General features: G+C 38.1%; 1 protein-coding gene across 1 annotated transcript in view; it reads right to left on the minus strand.

Annotated features, from left to right (window-relative positions):
* The window catches only part of LOC136261087 (mucin-17-like), a 193,765-nt gene that overhangs the window by 46,384 nt on the left and 125,531 nt on the right, over positions 1-21,850 (minus strand). The window contains exons 40-46 of the mRNA XM_066055053.1: positions 12,171-12,317; positions 11,914-12,114; positions 11,720-11,860; positions 11,333-11,536; positions 11,008-11,277; positions 10,623-10,883; positions 10,457-10,567 (exon numbers count right to left, since the gene is read on the minus strand). Of these exons, the coding sequence (XP_065911125.1) occupies positions 10,457-10,567; positions 10,623-10,883; positions 11,008-11,277; positions 11,333-11,536; positions 11,720-11,860; positions 11,914-12,114; positions 12,171-12,317 (1,335 nt within the window). The remainder of the gene's footprint in view (positions 1-10,456; positions 10,568-10,622; positions 10,884-11,007; positions 11,278-11,332; positions 11,537-11,719; positions 11,861-11,913; positions 12,115-12,170; positions 12,318-21,850) is intronic.

Here is a 21,850-nt window from a genome sequence, read left to right on the forward strand (position 1 = left end):
GTGTTGTATCACAAGTGGAGATTATCGCTTGGCTGTGTTTTGTAGTTTATGCCACTATTCACTGACAAACAAACTGTTGGTAGTTGTATGTTAATACTGTTAACAGCTTTCTCTCTAGGCATGAAGAACTCGAGGAAATTGATAAAAATGCACTGGTACATCAGTGGGCAAAGGTGCATGATTAGTATTGATGCACAGGTGCATTCAGGGGCTTCAAAGGGTTAAACTGTTTTATCAGGAATCAGTGAATATACTGTGTATGTATTTTCTATTTAAGCAACCAGCATTAAACATTAAGACACAGCTATTCAAATAGAATGTACACCAGTTGATGAAACATTCTAGACTAATTAGTTAATTAATTAACACTTACAGCACTGGATTATTAAGGGTTCAGGCATTCAAGAGTTGAATACTTAAGGTTATATTGTAATGCAATAGCTTTATGTAAGTTGTCTATGTGTATGTAATAAACTCATAAAAATTGCAAAAACATTTTGCTTAGATGCATAGATAAATTAGCTAACCTTTATGCACTATATTGACTGTTCTTCAAATTGCCAAATTAACAGGAATGATAACCTCCTGGTAAAAGTACTTTATAGAAATAAACGGAGGGTGTATTGAATTGGATATATTGCTACCAGGCCTTATTTAGAAATAGAGGATACACTATAGAGTGTTGCTATAACAGATTAACTTATTTTTCAAGCAATAGTTTACATTTTTAAATTAGATACAAAGAGTACTTGCAGTAGCTATAACACATTTCAAATCATCAGGGTTGAGGTCAACATGAAACTGTAAACTGTATGTTCTGCTAACTGACTGCCTGATGCCTTCAGCCAAGCATAACTTAACTATGGATAAGGCTCAGAGCTTAGTTTTAGACATCCCAAGATGTGCCTCCTTGTCAACTGCAGCAGCTACAATGCATGCATCATGGACTTACCTTTGTCTTTGAGCTCCTTTTGTGTCCCATTTCTTTCTCCACTATATACAGTGTATGGGTTGTTGGTTAAGAAGCCATACAATATCAAAGAGTTTAAACATGATGTTGATGATGCATTTATTCGTAAGCTCATGTTACGGGTGCGCACCTAATTGTTGAGAATATGGCGTCCAGTGCAACGTCACTGAGTGCGGAGTGAAACCCTCTTGGGAACAGCCAAACGAAGTATCTACTTATGAAACTATGGGAGTACTTTAAGCAAAAAGTGAAGAAGTGTAAATTTTCTGTCAACATCAAGGAGAGAATCTTGAGGCCACCAGTAACACCTTCTTTGTTGGATGTTGGCATACATTACGCCACACGGGGGTTTCAAAGACATCCATTGTAAGAGTTAGAATGGAGTACCGCAAGAAAGGCAGTTTTTCTACACCAGGAAAAAGGCACAAAAAGCACTTTGCACAAGCCCGCTCAATTGTAATCATCAGGTACAAACGTTCACGAGTCTGTGTTGATGCAGACAATTTCGACCGAGATGCCATCAGATGGAAGATCCATTCATTGTACGGAAGGAAGGAAATCTATCACTCTCAAAGATTTTGGTAAGTTAAATTTTGAATCTTGGAACCTTTGTTATGTACTCTGTCTTAGCTAGGCCAAACTTAAGAATGATGGTGTTTTCTCTGGGGGGAGAACATGGCTTGTTGAGTGATATGGGATTTAAGTACAAGACAATTAGTGACAAGAGGTTAGCATTGCAACAGTTTGTGCTTTAATGTCACTACACATATACGCAGGGTATACTATGAGCAGCCCTGCATAGTCCATCAGCGTCATTAATATTTAAGACGAATGAATTGCAACAGAACTGAAGGCCAGTTGTGTACTTGGATGAGACTTGGGTACTGAAGAACTTCTAGAGCAATTCCTCATCCAAATCAGCAGTGATAGCGATAATGAAGATGGTGATGGTGGTATTAATGACTCTTTCACTAGCAGCATCGGGTCCAAGTCTTCTTCTGAGCTTACTTCATCTGATGTAAGATTGTTTGATATTGCCAGCATTGGTGTTACAACTTTATGTTGTTTCCCAGGAGTCATCGGGTAGCTAGGATTAAACTCTGTGGAGTACATGAAAATACAGATGAAGTGTAAGTGTGCGCACTTTAATAAAAATATATTATTGCTTTATTACGCTAGCAGAAGTTGAACATACCATCCCTTGTATATTTGACCAGTGCAGGAGTGTTCGGAAGTTACTACAGGTATATACTATCCACCCCAAAAACACCTTCGCTGTAAAAAAAGCGCGCCCAAGAAACTACAAGTACCTGGAACCCGATGTAAAAAAACAAAAAGAAAACAGCTCAGCTGAAGTGAAAAGTAACTGGTAACTTAAAGAGCTGATATCTGAAGCGGCCAAGAATACAATTACTAAAGTTTAATCCATGCAAGAACACCTTGGCTATAAAACAGGTGTGTACATGAAAGTAACTGGCAACTGAAATGGCTGATATCTGAAGCGGCCAAGAATGAATGGTCATATACAACTAATTCAAAAATTTAACACTGAACCTTTATAATTCAGCTGTGTTCTATATTCACTCTTGCTGCATTGTAAAGTAATTTCTTTTAACTCTAATTGGCTGGTAATTTGGCCGCCTTTTTTAATAGTCAGTATAATAGAGCAAAAAAGGCGGCCAAATTACCAGCCAATTAGAGTTAAAAGAAATTACTTTACGATGCAGCAAGAGTGAATATAGAACACAGCTGAATTATAAAGGTTCAGTGTTAAATTTTTGAATTAGTTGTATATGACCATTCATTCTTGGCCGCTTCAGATATCAGCCATTTCAGTTGCCAGTTACTTTCATGTACACACCTGTTTTATAGCCAAGGTGTTCTTGCATGGATTAAACTTTAGTAATTGTATTCTTGGCCGCTTCAGATATCAGTTCTTTAAGTTACCAGTTACTTTTCACTTCAGCTGAGCTGTTTTCTTTTTGTTTTTTTACATTGGGTTCCAGGTACTTGTAGTTTCTTGGGTGTGCCTTTTTTACAGCGAAGGTGTTTTTGGGGTGGATATCACTCATTTGTGTCAGTGATAGACTCTACATTTGGTTTAGAAGGTAATTTTTTTTGGAAATGAGCAATTAACATTAATGCAGAATATTATCTTGGAGAGTCAGTAAAATCCATACATAATAATGATTGTTTCGTAACACCGTAAATTCGGAAGTATGAATTTACGGTGTAGTATGACTGTTCTATTAGAGTAAATCTATCTTTACTGCCTGCATGTGATGAATATATCTCATATCTGTGCATGTTAAATGCTTCAGACACCTAATTAAACTTGCAAGTGACTAATTAGTTTACAGTTGCTACACAGCTATAAATACATTTGTAATTGTTATCACCATAATCATTTATCATGTTATAACCATTTTTTATTATTTTGGTCACAACTTCAGGATTAGAGCAGCAGAGAAAGGAATAGAGGACTCAACCATCAAGACTTGTATATGGAAGATGGAACAGTATTGCGATGGACAATGCCGGTACTAACCCCTCAAGGGTGTTGCAGTACAGTATAGATGCAAGACCAGAGCCTTGATCGTCACCTTTTGACTGTGGTCACAACTTCAGGATTGGAGCAGCAGAGAAAGGAATGGAGGACTCAATCATCAAGACTCGGGGAGATGGAATAGTATTGCCAAGGATAATGCCAGCACTAACCCCTCAAGGTTGCCACAGTGCAGTATCGATACAACCACTCCAACCAGTGCATAAGACCAGAGCCTCGATCATCACCTTTTGACTGAAATTTTTATACTTGATGAAGCAATTAAAACAAAAAAAGTTGTAGTACTTATACTTTCCTGAGGGAGCATGCCCCCAGAGTCCCAGACTCCCTTGCCTGTTCAGCAGAATAATAGGATTGAGCCTTACTACCACTTTCACCTTTATTCTTGGCCCGGATGTACATATCGGCAACATAATACAGTAGCTGTAGATAATGCCCCTAGGCAGAGCTATAAAGGTGGGAATTTTTCCCTACTATCACACTATCACAGTAGTTCTTCTCGCAGTTCTTTGCCTGGCCATCATCAACTGCTGTCAAAACATTAGTGTTGTCCCCCAGACCCTTCCTCAAGCATGCTTATCACACAAAAATAACTTAGTTTAGCAGTGCACAAACAATTATTGACAGCATATGTACACTTACCGCATTGTTGAACCATGTATACCACCAGAATCCACCCGATTGACAATTAACACGTGATCTATTTAGGGGAAATCTCGTGGAAAGTCCCTAATTACCTTAAGCGGACACTCGTGATACGTGGTTTTAAATTGAATGGTTTAAGAATGTAACTAGATGGTGAGGTGTACTTTAATCAGCTCGACTTTAATGAGAAACTCGAGCCCCTCGTGAGAAACTACATCGCTTGAGCAACGCTTGAAGAAGTAAGAGTCAAGAATACTGATCGAGGTACTCTATGATATATGCCGGTCTTGAATGCTAACGAAACGAGGAGTGAAGTTTGTGTAACGTGTCACATCACCACACAATGATTCACCCTATTTGTGCGATAGGGTTTATGGACCTGTCCACCAGATGCTGAAAGGAAATTCATTCCAACTTGTGAAGTTATTGATATACTCATTGTTGGGGTCCTCGGGGACATCGATGATCATTTACCAGTCAGCTGTAAGTAATGTCACAACAGAAGGAAAGGAACCATTTCCATACCCCGGCTATGGCATACTGATTTTCCTGGTCAGTTTATGTACACTCAACCACAGATCGAAATGTAGAACTTTGGTTGCAGGTGGAAAATAAACACCTTTTTACTCAGTTACAAGAGATTCACCCAGCTGGGATAAAATGTTGAAGTGAATGTCATTAGTACTAACTTGTTCATCAGGTATTGGACAATTCCAAGTGTCCAGATTATGCAGTTGTCCTCATGTTCAAGTTTACACGTTTAGGCAAGTTCCACAACGTCCTATAATCTATTACTATATCAGTGTGGAATAATGCTTATATAATATTTTTCATATTCCAGGCTTTAGGTGTATTGTATTTAACACCTGCTTGTTGGTTTTTGCAGGCCATCTGGTCATACTGGTTTATCTACTAGCAGTTGAGTGTGATCATGGTACATATGTAAGTTGAGACCATGCAAGAACAAAGATACAGGTGTCATGAATTTCAGGTCAGTTAAGGTTCAGAGGAATTGTATTATTGCAATTGTTGTTTTTGTAGTTATCAATTATCAGTGACCAGTTTGTGATAGCGTACTTTTGTTTGACCAATGACCTAACGTTCTGGTTTACATGCTTACCCAACAGTTATGTTACTCACTTAACCTGCATATGGGATATATATATATTTAGTTCATTTTGATTATCCATCCTTTATTGGTACAGCCTGGCATATTGATTTTTTGCTCATTCTCTTTTTAATTCAGTGCCTGCTGGATTGTTTCGTCAGATATCGAAACAGGTGTCTTGGTGTTGCGACCGATGTTCCAGGTCAGTTTGCATGTGTGTTTAATTTAAGGTTGACTTCAGTGCCTGCTTATTCTTTTACAGGTCTTGGTATCGAGTGTCATGAATTTCAGGTCAGTTGACGTACAGAAGAATTGTATTATTGCAATTGTTGTTTTTGTAGTTATCAATTATCACTGTATACTAGTGATGTGAATTTGCAGGTCAGTGTACTCAGATGTATTGGGTATAGTGCTGTTGGGTTCAAACAAATACCCAGTATAGACTGTAGTGGTATCAAGGGTGTTAATTTCTAGGTCAGTTTACATGTTGTGATGTTAGTGATTTTTTCCTAGTACCCAGATGTTAAGTGTATTATATTTAATGCCTACCTGTTATGTTTTTAAATTATGGTATATCAGTGTAGACAGTACAACAGTAAGCCTTCTGTGTTGTAGTAACTATTTGTTTCATAATTATGCTGTTGTCCTGGAATGGCACAATTTTTGGGCAACCAGTGTGAAGTCCAGTGGTACAAACATTGTATTATGATCAAGTTGTGATAGCGTACTTTTGTTTGACTAATGTCCTAATGTTCAGGTTTGACATGCTTACCCAACAGTTATGTTATTCATTCACTTAGCCTGGGATATAATTTTTGTTCATTTTGATTATCCATGGTATTATTGATACAGCCCGGCATATTGATTTTTTGTACATTCTCTTTTAATTCAGTGCCTGCTGGATTGTGTCATCAGATATCGAAACAAGTGTTTTTGGTGTTGCGACCAATGTTCCAGGTCAGTTGCATGAGTGTTTAATTTAAGGTTAACTTCAGTGCCTGCTTATTCTTTTACAGGTCTCAGTATCGTCATGCTGACATACAAGAAATCATCACTATTGTTGGAACTATTTTTAGTCAAGTCTTGATGTGATGTTGATTAACGTTGTTACACATTGTTGTATGTTTACTATATGGCAAGAAATTTTCATGGCCATCATGAAATTTGAATATTGTGTAAGTTGTGTGGAACAACCCCAACTCATACATGGTCACTGGCAAACCACGAACCACATTCGAGCCACAACACCACCAACCACATTCGAGCAATCCATTACAAAATTTTGTTGCACCATTTGTGTGTGCATAATACTTAATGAAAGCCACAACACAAGCTACATGGTAAACACTACATAGAGGTGGTAACCCCTAAAGACTTGTTACCTTTTGTATTCACCTTATCGGCCTTTGTGGTTAATCTATTAAAAATTACATGTAAATAGAGAATTGAAGAGTATGCTTAAAGCACCTTCGCTAGTGATTTTGTCCTTCACACCATAAGACAACTGGCGATTTATAAACGCTCGCATTGGGGTGTGGCACTAAATGGAATTTAAAAGATTTCTGCTTAAAACGCCATCCCTAGGGAACTTACGGTTCAGCACGTTGTCACAACTTGTTTATCAGGCATTAGAGTTTGTGTCCACGTTGTACCTTTAAAAGTTATTGTAGGGATTAGAGGCTTGATTGAAGAAAATACGTATATAGGCAAACCAGGATTGGATAATGTCAGTGCTAGATGGACTATACAAACACGACTATGTTGACTGGTATAACGTGACAGTAGTTGTAACATAAGGTAGAGAAATAAAGTGAAATACGCCTATTTTTTATTTTGCGATGGTTACTTTTTTATTTTAGCGAGGTCGCAAGAAAACTATGATGATGATGATGACGACTCCTAAAGATTTTTTTATCACGTAATGCAATACAAATCTATTGAGAGATGTTGCATAATCTAGGACTAATATTGCGAAACCTGCCCTACACGTAAATAACTCACAGTAGTGGCCGCACGTCTTTTAATTGGACGTGCACTTTGTAGTTTCTTGGCCGCGCGACTCACTACCGTGAGTCTTGATCAGCCCAAATTCATACAAACAGTATTATTTCATTTTCTGAAACTTTTAGAGTTTTGTGGGAATGTGACTTCAAAAACAAAATGCTGGCTGGAAAAGTTGTGTATATGTGTGGTGAAGTGATGAGAAAAGGATTAAAACGACAAATTGACTAAATGGGAATAGAAGACGATGAGCAGCTGTGTGGTAAATGTGAAGTAAAATACATGTTGTTTGGCTCACTTGCAGGTACACCAATGCTGCATAACAGATTTTGAGCTGTTATAATTTGGGGTTTTCCTCTTTTGAGGTTGAAGAAGTTTTTTCCCTGAATATAAGTAGACCATGTATCTTCTAAATACAATGCAACAGTGGCCCCAGCTCTTCTATTCATGCAACTCTGTTTTACACACACAAAAAAAACTGTTTTATTTTTTTGCAAAAGTGTATTACAGCCTCTTACATAATGGATAGTGAAATCATGTGTGTTGAGGGCGGGAGTGTGATGTCTGGCTTCACCACAAACATGTGTCAACATGAACATCAAAGGGCCGCACTTTAGAGGCTTCCCCTTTGAAAATTTATGGCAAAACTTTACAGCATCATAACTGGAGTGTCTTAAATTTGAATGAAACGCTTTTAATATATTTTTAGCGGGTTGAGAGGCATTACTTAACGAGCAATACAGGAAGCCCATGCAATATAACAATCGTGAGTTATTAATTGTTTTTGAGGATTCAGCTCAACGCATACGTACTATAGATTGATTGCAGAAGCATTTCTCATACTGTTCTTCATTTGCAATGCCCTTAGTTTTCTTATAAACTTTTGTTGCATAGCCCGCCAAATTTAGCAACAGAGTAAAACCCATTAAATGCTAGAATCATTAAAGCAGTTTATTGTGGTCAAAAGAATCTAATCCAAAACAGCCAAGCTGTAAAAAAAGAGTGCGGCCCTCAAAAAGGCTATGGTGAAAAAAGATGTGAAATCCAAGGTGGTGGCCAAGAAATGGCTGTGATGGTAGGTTAATGGTAAAAATTTTAATAACGACAATTCAGGTGAATTTTGTGCCGCGTGGATTTCACTTCTTTTTGTATTTGTATACCCCAAAGCCGGCCTATGGCCGGCTTTGGGACTTTTTTAACCTATCTTTTTTTCTTTACCACAGGAAGAAGAAAAGATGAAGCAGATGTACTTTAAACATTTCTGATTTTATCAGTAAATGTACAAATTATATATATAATGCATAATTTATTACAGAACTCTCCATGGTGGTTTCTTTGTAACTGAACACTCTACAAGCTGACTTCTTCTAGCTGATCTCTCTACAGGGTGATTTGTTTGTAGCTGAATTCTGTATAGGTGATTTGTTTGCAGCTGAGCTCTTTACAGAATGGTTTCTTTGTAGCTGAACTCTCTACAAGGTAACTTCTTTTAGCTGATGTCTCTACAAAGTCACTAGTTTGTAGCTGAACTCTCTACATGGTGGTTTCTTTGTAACTGAACTCTCTACAAGGTGACTTCTTCTAGCTGATCTTTCTACAGGGAGATTTGTTTGTAGCTGAACTCTCTACAGGTGATTTGTTTGCAGCTGAACTCTCTACATGCTGGTTTCTTTGTAGCTGAACTCTCTACAAGGTAACTTCTTCTAGCTGAGATTTGTTTGTAGCTGATTTCTCTACATGATGGTTTCTTTGTAGCTGAACTCTCTGCAAGGTAACTTCTTCTATTGATCTCTCTACAGGGCGATTTGTTTGTAGCTGAACCCTCTACATCGTGGTTTCTTTGTAGCTGAACTCTACAAGGTGATTTCTTCTAGCTGAACTATCTCTTTCCATAGTTGCATGGACTCCCAACAAGGTAAGCTCTTCTAGCTGATCACTCTACAGGGTGAATTGTTTGTAGCTGATCTCTTTACAGGGTGACTTATTTGTAGCTGATCTCTATACAGGTTACTTATTTCTAGCTGATCTCTTGAATTCTCTTCTGGTGACTGTTCTATTAGGATGACTGCTCTATTAGAGTATCTCAATCTCGCACTTGCTGCACCAAGTTGTATTTCGTGTTATAACTCCGTGGCTTTAAGTCTGATTCTTCTACACCATTGAAGAGCCTTTCTAAGATGATTACTCCATCTGTACAGCGATTTTCAAAGCGTTACCCCAAGCGGTTTATCTGGTAGGCGTGGCAAGCAGTCGTTTTTTTTATTAGCTAATCTCGATTGCATAATTGTTATACGCTGTTAGTTTTTTTGTTGTATCTTCCTGGTTTTTAGCTCGATTTCTTTCAAACCACAAACGGTTTGAGGTTCAATAGTTAACCTATTAACCCACCAATTTTCAGCTTCTTCCCATACGCGGTTTACCCTGTAGGTGTGACAACATATTGGTGTTATTTTTAGTGAATAATCGCTCATAACTCTTTGCCTGTTTATCGTATTCCAGCCAATGTTGGTACCGAGATGCGCCTTTATACCCCCCTTCTGTGTGCCAAATTTCAAGGCAATCGGATATGGTGTTCGCAATTTATAGCAGTTTTTGTACGTGAGGAAGAAAAATAAGAAGAAAAAAAACGAAGAAACTAAATCAATTTTTGAATTCGCATACCGGGGATTTCAGTTCCGTTTGAAAACAGGCGTTTTACGTGATGATGTAATCACGTTGTTTTAAACCGGGTGATGTCATCACGCAAACAGTACAATTTTCAAACGGAACTGAAATTCCTGGTATCTCGGGTACACGTGAAGCAATTTCGCTCAAATTTGGAATGTGGAGTGCTGAAGTTGGAGGGAGTGTCCACAGCAAAAATCATCTTGTTTCATCAAGGCAGCACAGAGCTACAGAGGCGCGAAAATTGTGTTTTTGTTCTTCCTGTCAATATACTTACGGGTGTTACGTGCCGGCTTCTTGGGCCGCACGACACACTACCGTGTGTCTTGATAATGAGGTGTAAAACATACTATGAATTTAGTACTGGGTAAATTTTGGCAGGGAAATCTGTAGTGAACATGTTTTGTATGCCACAAACATTTGGTTTATTGTATTTACTTTAGCAGAACAAACTGTGGTTTTTTGCCAGCAAAAACAAAAAAAAAAGTTTCTTACTGATTACCATTTAATCCAGGTCCAGTACATGGTGCTTCTACAGTACCACCAACAAGTGTTTTATTCCATGTAACATTGAATCCAGTATAGTTCACTGTCACTGGGTTACAGAATTGATCTTAAGGAATAAATAATACAGTATTCAAATACCAGAAACTATGTTGTTTGCTTACTCAATGTCAGTCTAGCTATACTTGATTTACCAAAGCCACCATATTCATTTCTAACAGTACACTGATAATCTCCAGTTTTATCGTCTGAAGCTGTGATGACAAGAGTTTGGCCAGTTGCTCTACTAACAGGAACTCCATTCAGTAACCAGCCATATTCAAATGAACTAGCACCCAGACCAGTAGCTGAACATGAGAACATGACTTGTTCTCCTGGATTGGATGCTTCCATCGGTGATGTGATAGTAACCACAGGATTGTGTGCTACATAAAGAAACCAACAATGTACTGATCTATCACAATTATAACCATGCATCACTGCATTAAAATTTTCAACTAATGAATGTAATTACAAATCTATGTTCTACATCAACAATAATTAATGTACCTTTGATAGTAAGTCTAGCATAGTCAGATTCATTACTTCCATGCTCATTGAGAGCTACACATCTGTATTGACCTGCATCAGGTGGTATTAGAGTAACAAGAGTGAGTCTGTTGGTTTGATTTCCTGAGGCGTCATCTGCAATATTATCACCTCTTCTCTCCCAGAAATAAGATGATGCTCCCTCAGCCATACATGTAAATGTAACATTTGTAGAATCATTATTAACTTCAACAAGTTTATTGAGTGGATGAGTGGTGATCTGTGGTCTTGCTACATAAAGTAAGACAAAATTATAATTATGTTCTTCATTAAAAGTTTTTCTTACTGGTATCAATTATTATTCCTCTTGCATTACTGACATCACCAAGTTCTACTCTCACACCAGTAGAAGATGATATATTCAAAATTATGCTAAACTCTTCATTGTCTTCATTAATTCTATCATCCACCACTGGTATTGTCACAGTGACACTGACCTCTCCAGTATTAAATGTAGCAGTCAGTGGAGTAGCGTTATAATCAACACCAGCTAATAACAAGTGAAATTATGTACATATTATATAAATCATACACTGCTTGGAAATGATTTGATCACATAAACCATAGGCTGCTTTGGGCATGTATGACTAAAGCTAAAATTAACCACCTACTGAAAATGCTTCATACAAGGACAATGATGGTGAACATGCATGTTCCATGATTGATAACTCACCGGTAGCAGTCACTGGTGATGTGGTCACAGAAACATTAAAGTCATGACTTGCAGTTCCTCCATGTAGATCAACAGTCACTTTTATGGAACCAGATTCTTCTGTTCCAGTAAATGCTCTCCTACTGAGCCGAACAGTCAACTCTATTGGAGTAATCACATATAACAACACACACAACACACTGGTATATCATTACCTTCATCATCAATGATGGTAATAGTAAAGGAATGGTCACCATTAATAGTTATTGGTAGACAACTAGACTGTAGATCAACAGTTAGAGAAAATGTTTCATTTTCTTCTTGTACTGAGTCATTAACAACATTCACACTAAATGAAACAGACAATTGTCCACTAGGGATGGTAACTAAAGGGGCAGTTTGGCCATAATCCTCAGCTATTCAAAAGATATAACTTTAGTACATCATCCAAATTTAAATACAGCATAATTACCTGTAGCTGTAATGTTTGCAATGGTGATCATGATAGTAACATCATGAGAAGTTGTAGTATTAAGTGTAAAGGTCATGTTAAATGAACCACCTGACTCCTTTACTGCATGTGGCTGTTCTTCATTAAACATTATGGCAAGTGCAGCAACTAAATGTGCATAAAATAGGATATGCATATTAATCCACCTTTGGTTACAATAATTTTTATCCATACACAAAGAACTACTACACACTCTCACACAAGCATTAACAAATCCACACAGACAATTCAAGGGATCTTGGTAGCAGTCAATGAGCATTGGTGTATAAACAAAGAATTTGTTGCAAGTAGCTTTGTAAATTAAATGCATTCTGTGCATAAACCAGAGGCAATTATTTAGTACTTTCAAGAGGAGGTTCTGAAAATATGTTATACTAAGTTGCGCATAGGTGATCACTGGCATGCCAACCGGGAGGTATGCCACATAGGAAACATCAAAGCTCTGCATGAGATTGCATTTAGAATACATTATGATATTACACGGCATGATACATAATAATGTTACACCTATTATGAAATAAAGCTAGCTACTCATAAGGGCACAAATTAGCCTGCCCTAATAGAATCAAGACACATGGTAGTGTGTCGTGTGGCCCATGAAACTGGCGTGCCACACCGTGAGTATATTGACAGGAAGACTGAAAGAAAATGCGATTTTCATACTTTTGTAGCTCTGTGATCCATCATCTGATTGGAACCAGTTTCACTGCAGAGGTGCCCGCCAGGTAGGCCACCCCACATACCAAATTTGAAGGAAATCACCCAAGCCATTTTCGAGATATGAGTGGCCAAAACTTCATTTTTATTTCTTTGTTTTTTTTCTTCTTATCAAGACACACGGTAGTGTGTCGTGCGGCCCAAGAAGCCGGCGCGCCACACTGTGAGTATATTAACAGGAAGAAAGTAAATGCGATTTTTACATCTTTGTAGCTCCGTGATCCCTTATCCGATTGAAACCAAATTTGCTACAGAAGTGCTGGCGAGATAAGGGAGTCCACATTCCAAATTTGAAGAAAATTGTTCCAGCCATTTCCAAGATACGAGCAATCAAAGTTAGGGTTTTTTTCTTCTTCGTTTTTTTCTTCTACTTTTTTCGCACAATTCGCAAAATCCGCTATAAAACACGAATGCATGCTCCAATCGGGCTGAAATTTGGCACACGTAAAGGGCTCATTAAGGCGAATCTCAGTACCACGTTTGGTAGGAATCCGATGAACATTCACGGGGTTATGACTGATTATGTGCGTAACATACAGTCAAAGGTCTGTCACGCCTACAGGGTAAACCCCTTGAAGGAATGAGCTGAAAATTGCTATGTAGATGGAGTAACTATCGTAGGAGTGCCTTTTTGTGGTTTGAAAAGAATCCAGTTAAAGGCCATTGAGATATTACACAAAACCCAACCTGTGTCACAATTACGTGATCGATTTTTATGAATAAAAAATTATAATTTTCATGCCTACCAGGCAAACCGCTTAGAGCAATGAGCTGAAAATCGGTGTATAGCTGGAATAATTATCATAGAAAGTCCTTACAGTAGTACAGAAGAATCGGATTACAAACCACTGAGTTATGATTCCAAAGCCAACTATGTGTAGCAAATGCGAGATCGACATACTCTAATAGAACAGTCACCCTAATAGAGCATTCAGCTACGTTTATAACTTACTCCATTATAGAATTATATTACATTGCAAGTTATTCTGTAGGGAGTTCAGCTACAAACAGTTAATCTTATAGACAATTCAGCTACAAGCAAGTCAGAGTTCAGCTACAAATATGTCGCTGTAGAGATTCAGAACATTATAAGAAACACTGAAGAGAGTTCAGCTATAAACAAGTCACCCTGTAGAGAGTTCAGCTACAACAAGTCACTCTGTAGAGAATTTAGCTACAAACAAGTCACTGTGTAGAGAGTTCAGCTACAAAAAAGTTACCAAGTAGAGAGTTCATCTAGATCAGCTACAAATAAGTTACTTTATACAATACAAGTAAGTCACTCTGTAGAGAGTTCAAAAGTCACTCTGTAGTACAAACAAGCTACCGTGTAGCTGGAGAGTTCAGCAACAAATCAAAAAAACCACCCTGTAAAGAGTTCAGCTATATAAAGAAGTATAACTCTATAGAGAAAGTTATAACTCCATAGAGAGATCAGCTAGAAACAAGTCATCCAGTAGAGAGATCAGCTAGAAGACACCACCTTATAGAGAGTTCAGTTACAAAGAAACCACCATGTAGAGAGTTCAGCTGCTAACAAATCACTCTGTAGAGAGTTCAGCTAGAAGCAATTCCCCCTGTAGAGAGATCAGCTAGAAAAAGTCATCCTGTAGAGAGATCAGCTAGAAGGATCACCTTATAGAGAGTTCAGCTACAAACAAATCACCTTGCGGATAGTTCAGCTACAAACACATCACCCTGTAGAGAGATCAGTTACCTTGTAGGGAGTTCAGCTACAAGGAAACCATCATATAAAGAGTTTAGCTGCAAACAAATCACCCTGTAGAGAGTTCAACTACGAACAGATCACCTTGTAGAGAGTTCAGCTAGAACAAGTCACCTTGTGGAGAGTTCAGCTACAAAGAAACCACCATGTAGAGTATTCAGCTGCAAACAAATCATCTGTAGAGAGTTCAGCCAGAAACAAGTTCACCCTGTAGAGAGATCAGAGAAACAAGTCGCCCTGTAGAGAGATAAGCTACAAAGAAACCATCCTGTAGAGAGTTCAATTACAAACAGATAACTTATAGAGAGTTCAGCTAGAAACAAGTCACCGTATAGAGAGATCAGCTAGAAACAAATCATCCAGAGATCAGCTAGAAACAAGTCACCCTGTAGAGAGATCAACTAGAAACAAGTCACCCTGTAGAGAGATCAGCTACAAAGAAACCATCCTGTAGAGAAATCAGCTACAATCAAGGTACACTATGGAGAGATCAGCTAGAAACAAATCATATTGTAGAGAGTTCAGTTGCAAATAAATCACCCTGTAGAGAGTTCAGATAGAACAAGTCACCTTGTAGAGAGTTCAGCTACAAAAAAACCACTACGTGGAGAGTTCAGCTGCAAACAAATCATCCTGTAGAGAGATCAGCTAGAAACAAGTCACCCTGTAGAGATCAGAGATCAGCTACAAAGAAACTATCCTGCAGAGAGTTCAGCTACAATCAAGTTACGCTATAGAGAGATCAGCTAGAAACAAATCATATTGTGGAGAGTTCAGTTGCAAATAAATCACCCTGTAGAGAGTTCAGCTAGAACAAGTCACCTTGTAGAGAGTTCAGCTACAAAGAAACCACTATGTGGAGAGTTCAGCTGCAAACAAATCACCCTGTAGAGAGTTCAACTAGAAACAAATCATCCTGTAGAGAGTTCAGCTAGAAACAAATCACCCTGAAAAGAGTTCAGCTACAAACAATGAGAGTTTCAGCTAAAGTTCAGTTATGTCTTATTAACTACAGTATGTGATAATCATCATTCAATCTTAAATATACAAATATTTAATCAGACAAAAGCTATATACACACAATTACTTCCTTTGTTCCACAATTCCTGCAGTAAAGAAGAAAACAAGTTAAAAGGAAGCACCAAAGCCAGTTTATGGCCAGCTTTGTGGCTTGCAATACAAAGAGAAGTGATATCTAAACCAAAACAGCCAAGCTGTAAAAAAAGAGAGCGGCCCCCAAAAAGGCCAAGGTGAAAAAAGATGTGAAATCCAAGGTGGCGGCCAAGAAATGGCTGTGATGGTAGGTTAATGGCAAAAATTTTAATTACAACAATTCAGGTGAATTTGGTGCCTAATCCTAGTGGAGGAGGCAATACAAATTCACCTGAATTGTTGTGATTAAAATTTTTGCCATTAACCTACATGTACCTTCACTAGGCTTTCCGGCCTATTATGCCCAAAATTTTACCTATTATGCTTTTGAGCATTGCTCAAAAATTATGCTTTCAAATTCAAGATTATGCTCTAGAACTGACTGTTTTATTAGTGTATATCAGCCTTTCCTGACTGCTGTATTAGAGTAAGTGACTGCTCTATTAGAGTATCTCGATCTTATTTCTGCAAAGTGTGAATAACCAATAAAGAAACGGTTTAATAAGTTATATTACGTGTTTTCAAATATGAAATGCACTAATAATACTATTGGCAGTGAATATTTGCTTTCTTTCAGGCACGCGTATTGCGCATTTTAATTAAATTTTCAAATATCGTCCCTATTATGCTGGCATTATGCTTGATGCTTTTGGTCACCTATTATGCTTTAAATTATGCCGGTATAATCGGCCGGTGCCTAACCATCACAGCCATTTCTTGGCCACCACCTTGGATTCCACATCTTTTTTCACCCTGGCCTTTTTGGGGGCCGCACTCTTTTTTTACAGCTTGGCTGTTTTGGTTTAGATTCTTCTTCTTTGTCTTTTCGCATACTTTGAAAAATTGCTATAAAACACAAACATGTTTACCGATCCCCTTTAAACTTGGTACACTCAAAGGGAGTCAAAGGGCAAATTCCAGTACTAAGTATGGTGCAAATTTGATGAATAGTTCATGAGTTATTACCAATTATTCGTGTAAAACAAGATCGATTTGTTGTCACACCTACAGGGTAAACCGCTTTGAGAAATGAGTTGAAAATCAATACGTGGATAGAAAAACCATTGTAGGAGTGCCTTTTGGCAGTTTGATAGGAATTGAAATAAGGATCATGGAGATACGACTCGAAATCGAAGCTGTGTAACAATAGTGCGATTAAGCTTTGTGAATAAAAATACCATTCATTTTCACTCCTACCAGGCAAACCGCTTAGAGCAATGAACTGAAAATCGGTGTGTAGCTCCAATAATCATCGTAGAAAATACTTGCAGTAGTATAGAAGAATCAGATTACAAATCACTGAGTTATGATTCGAAAGCCACTGCATGTAGCAAATATGAGATCAGATACTCTAATAGAACAGTCATCCTAATAGAGCATTCAACTACGTTTATAAATTTCTCATTATAGAATTCTACTACATTGCAAGTTATTCTGTAGGGAGTTCAGGTACAAACATAGACAGCTCAGCTACAAACAAGTCACCATATACCATATAGAGAGTTCAGCTACAAATAGAGATTCAGAACATTACAAGTCACACTGAAGAGAGTTCAGCTGCAAACAAGTCACCCTGTAGCTAGAGAGTTCAGTTACAAAAAAGTCACTCTGTAGAGAATTCAGCTACAAACAAGTCACTCTGTAGAAAGTATCTGCACCCTGTACAGAGTTCACGATCACTACAAACAAGTTACCCTATAGAGATCAGCTACAAACAAGTAACCCTGTAGAGAGTTCAGCTACAAACAAGTCACAGTGGACTTTAGCTACAAAAAACCACCCTGTAGAGAGTTCACAAATTACCCTATACAGAGATCAGCTAGAAACAAGCCACCCTGTAGAGAACTCAGCTACAAACAAATCACCCTGTGGAGAGTTCAGCTACAACCAAATCACCCTGTAGAGAGTACAGCTACAAACAAATCACCCTGTAGAGAGAAAGTAACCCTGTAGAGAGTTCAGCTACAAAGAAATAACACTGTAGAGAGTTCAACTGCAAAACAAATCACCCTGTAGAGAGATCAGCTAATAACAAGTGACCCTGTAGAGAGATCAGCTAGAAACAAGCCACCTGATAGACAGATCAGCTACAAACAAATCACCCTGCAGAGAGATCAGCTACAAACAAATCACCCTGCAGAGAGTTCAGCTACAAACAAATCACCCTGTAGAGAGTTGAACTACGTACAAACAAATCACCCTGTAGAGAGTTCAGCTACAAAGAAATAACACTGTAGAGAGTTCAGCTACAAACAAGCTACTTTATAGAGAGATCAGCTAGAAACAAGTTACCCTGTAGAGAGATCTCAGCTGAGATCAGCTAGAAACAACTCACCTGTTATAGAGAGTTCAGCTAGAAACAAATCACCTTGTATAGAGTTCAGATACAAACAAATCACCCTGTAGAGAGTTGAGTTACAAACAAATCACCCACCCTGTAGAGACTTCAGCTACAAACAAATCATCCTATAGAGAGTTCAACTACAAATAGATAACCCTGTAGAGAGTTCAGTTATGAACAGATCACCCAGTAGAGGGTTCAGCTAGAAACAAGTCATGCTGTAGAGAGATGAACTAGAAGAAGTCACTTTGTAGAGAGTTCAGCTACAAAAAGCTACCCTGTAGAGAGTTCAGCCACAAACAAGTTACCCTATAGAGAGATCAGCTATAAACAAGTCACTCTGTAGAGAGTTCAGCTACAAACAAATCACCCTGTAGAGATTTCAGCTACAAACAAATCACCCAGTAGAGACTTCAGTTACAAACAAATGACCCTGTAGAGTAGTGCTGTGAACCTGCAGAGTTTACTAAAACCGGTTATTGGAAGGTGAATAATTGGATATTGACTGGTTATTGTATGATTGTAAATTATCAGACATTATGGCACTAAACATGCCTGTTGGAAGCCTTAGGGTGGTACCAAAGTGACCATCAACTTCCTGCCTTACAATAACAGCTATTACAAGCACATATTTACACATTAGTCAGGTCCACTATGTACTTTTGTTCAAATTTTATGGGGATTAGCAAACCTATATATTTTCAGAAAGCTTAGAACATGGAGAATCTGAAAATAATTGTTTACATTTGTACAGATTCCTGCAAGGTCAGCATTTTAAAATTTCAAAATGGCAGCCAATAAAGTAAGATATATCAATTTTAATTTGGCATAAAAGTTCATTATGAACTCAACAAATTCTCTGGTGACATTTTTACATCTCTATTCACTAGAGGTGACATAGCTAATCATAAAAAATTAAAAGTTTTAACAAACGGCTTAGAAGAGCATCCATTATGCTGCAATAACTCAGGAATAAATTTTAGCAAAAAGAATTGAGGAATATTCCAGATTAACTGGATAAGATATATGTATAACTGGTGTAAAGTATTAGTTTGGCCTCCACAGAAACAGTCCAAGCCTAAAAACAGCAGAAAAGATGAGTTACTCTAATAGAGCAGTCACTTACTCTGATAAAGCAGTCAACTTTTGACTCCATATTTCCAATGTAGCAGTCACTTTTGTGAAAGTCCTAGCTAGTGTGCTTGTGTTGGGCATAAATTTCAGGAGATTAGCTAATTCTAGGTTTGAAAGAATGATTGGAATTTACATAAAATATTCTCCCCTAAAAGGCAATTTTGTTAATTAGCAATTGGCAACTATGATTTCACCCTGACTGGCACTTTTGTCAGTTGGTGGTATGCATTGACATAGTCATATAACTATGTCAAAGATAACTTTGTTCAAAATTAATGGGCCTACATAAAGCTCGGAGCATGGAGAATGCATGGAGATCAGTGAAAATCAATGCTTACATTTACTGTATACAGATGCCTGTATGGTAGTCAATCAGCAGTTTAAAAATAGCAGTCTTTATGGTGCTAATTTCTTCATATATCAGCCTCTTATTGAAAGTGAATTGCAACAAACACCATTTCTATGTTCTCGCACCCATTATAGAATCCATTACTTAATGGCCTCTAAAGCACTAAGAAACCTAAAAGTAATTTATTTGGCAGATCAAGACACACGGTAGTGTGTCGTGCGGCCCAAGAAGCCGGCGCGCCACACCGTGAGTATATTGACAGGAAGAACGAAAACGTCATTTTCACACCTTTGTATCTCGGTGATCACTTATCTGATTGGAACCAAATTTGCTACACAGTTGCCCGCCAGCCAAGGGAGTCTACATTCCAAATTTGAAGGAAATCGCTCCAGCCATTTCTGAGATACGAGCTGCCAAAGTTTCGTTTTTTTTTCTTCGTTTTTTTTTTCTTTTTCTTCTTCTTCGTCTTTTCGCACACTTGCAAAAATTGCTATAACAAGCAAACGCGTACTCCGATCGCCTTGAAATTTGGCACACAGAAAGGGAGTCCAAAGGCGAATCCTAGCATCAACCTTGGTACAAATCCTATGAATGGTTCAGGAGTTATGACCAATTATTCGCGTAAAACAAGATCGATTTGTTGTCACGCCTACAGGGTAAACCGCTTCATGGAATGAGTTGAAAATTGCTATTTAGATGGAGTAACCATCGTAGGAGTGCCTTTTGGTGGTTTGAAAGGAATCGAGATAAAGACCACGGAGATATGACACAAAACCCAACCTGTGTCACAATTACGCGATCGATTTTTATGAAAAAAAAAATATTAGTTTTCACGCCTACTAGGCAAACCGCTTAGAGCAATGAGCTGAAAATCGGTGTATAGCTGGAATAATCTTCATAGAAAGTCCTTGCAGTAGTACAGAAGAATCGGTTTACAAACCACTGAGTTATGATTCGAAAGCCAACTCCGTGTAGCAAATGCGAGATCGAGATACTCTAATAGAACAGTCACCCTAATAGAGCATTCGGCTAATTTATTTACTCCATTATAGAATTTTATTACATCACAAGTTATTCTGTAGGGAGTTCAGCTGCAAACAGTTAATCTTATAGACAGTTCAGCAAGAAGACAGTCACCATGTGGAGAGTTAAGCAAATATACCACTATAGAGATTCAGAACATTACAAGTCACACTGAAGAAAGTTCAGCTATAAACAAGTCATGCACTGTGTAGAGAATTCGGCTACAATTAAGTCACTCTCTAGAGAATTCAGTTACACAGAATTCAGCTACACACAAGTCACTGTGGAGAGAGTTCAGCTACAAACAAATTACCCTTTAGAGTGATCAGCTACAAACAAAACACTTTGCAGGGTGTTCAACTGCAACAAATCAATTACCTTTAGAGCGATCAGCAATGAACAAATCAACACAAATCTACCTGTAGAGAGATCAGCTAGAAACAAATCACCCTGAAGAGAGTTCAGCTACAAAAAATCACCCTGTAGAGACATCAGCTAGAAACTAGACACAATGTAAAGAGTTCAGCTACAAGCAATCACCCTGTAGAGAGTTCAGCTAAAACAAATCAACCTGCAGAGAGATCAGCTACAAACAAATCACCTTATAGAGAGTTCAGCTACAAACAGATTACCTGTAGAGAGATCGGCTACAAACAAATCAACCTGCAGAGAGATCAGCTATATACACACAAATCAACTTGTAGAGAGATCAGCTACAAACAAATCACCCTGTAGAGAGATCAGCTAGAAACTACACACAATGTAAGGAGTTCAGCTACAAACAAATCACCCTGTAGAGAGATCAGCTACAAACTAGACACAAAGTAAGGAGTTCAGCTACAAGCAAATTACCCTGTAGAGGGTTCATCTACAAACAAATCAACCTGTAGAGCAATCAGCTAGAAACAAATCACCCTGAAGAGAGGTCAGCTACAAAAAATCACCCTGTAGAGAGATCAGCTAGAAACAAATCACCCTGAAGAGAGGTCAGCTACAAAAAATCACCTGTAGAGAGATCAGCTAGAAACAAATCACCCTGAAGAGAGGTCAGCTACAAAAAATCACCCTGTAGAGAGATCGGGTACAAACAAATCAACCTGCAGAGAGATCAGCTACACACAAATCAACTTGTGGAGAGTTCAGCTACAAACAAATCAGCCTGTAGAGAGTTCAGCTAAAACAAATCAACCTGCAGAGAG

Source organism: Dysidea avara, chromosome 7, assembly GCF_963678975.1.
Source record: "Dysidea avara chromosome 7, odDysAvar1.4, whole genome shotgun sequence".
NCBI classification, from domain to species: domain Eukaryota; kingdom Metazoa; phylum Porifera; class Demospongiae; order Dictyoceratida; family Dysideidae; genus Dysidea; species Dysidea avara.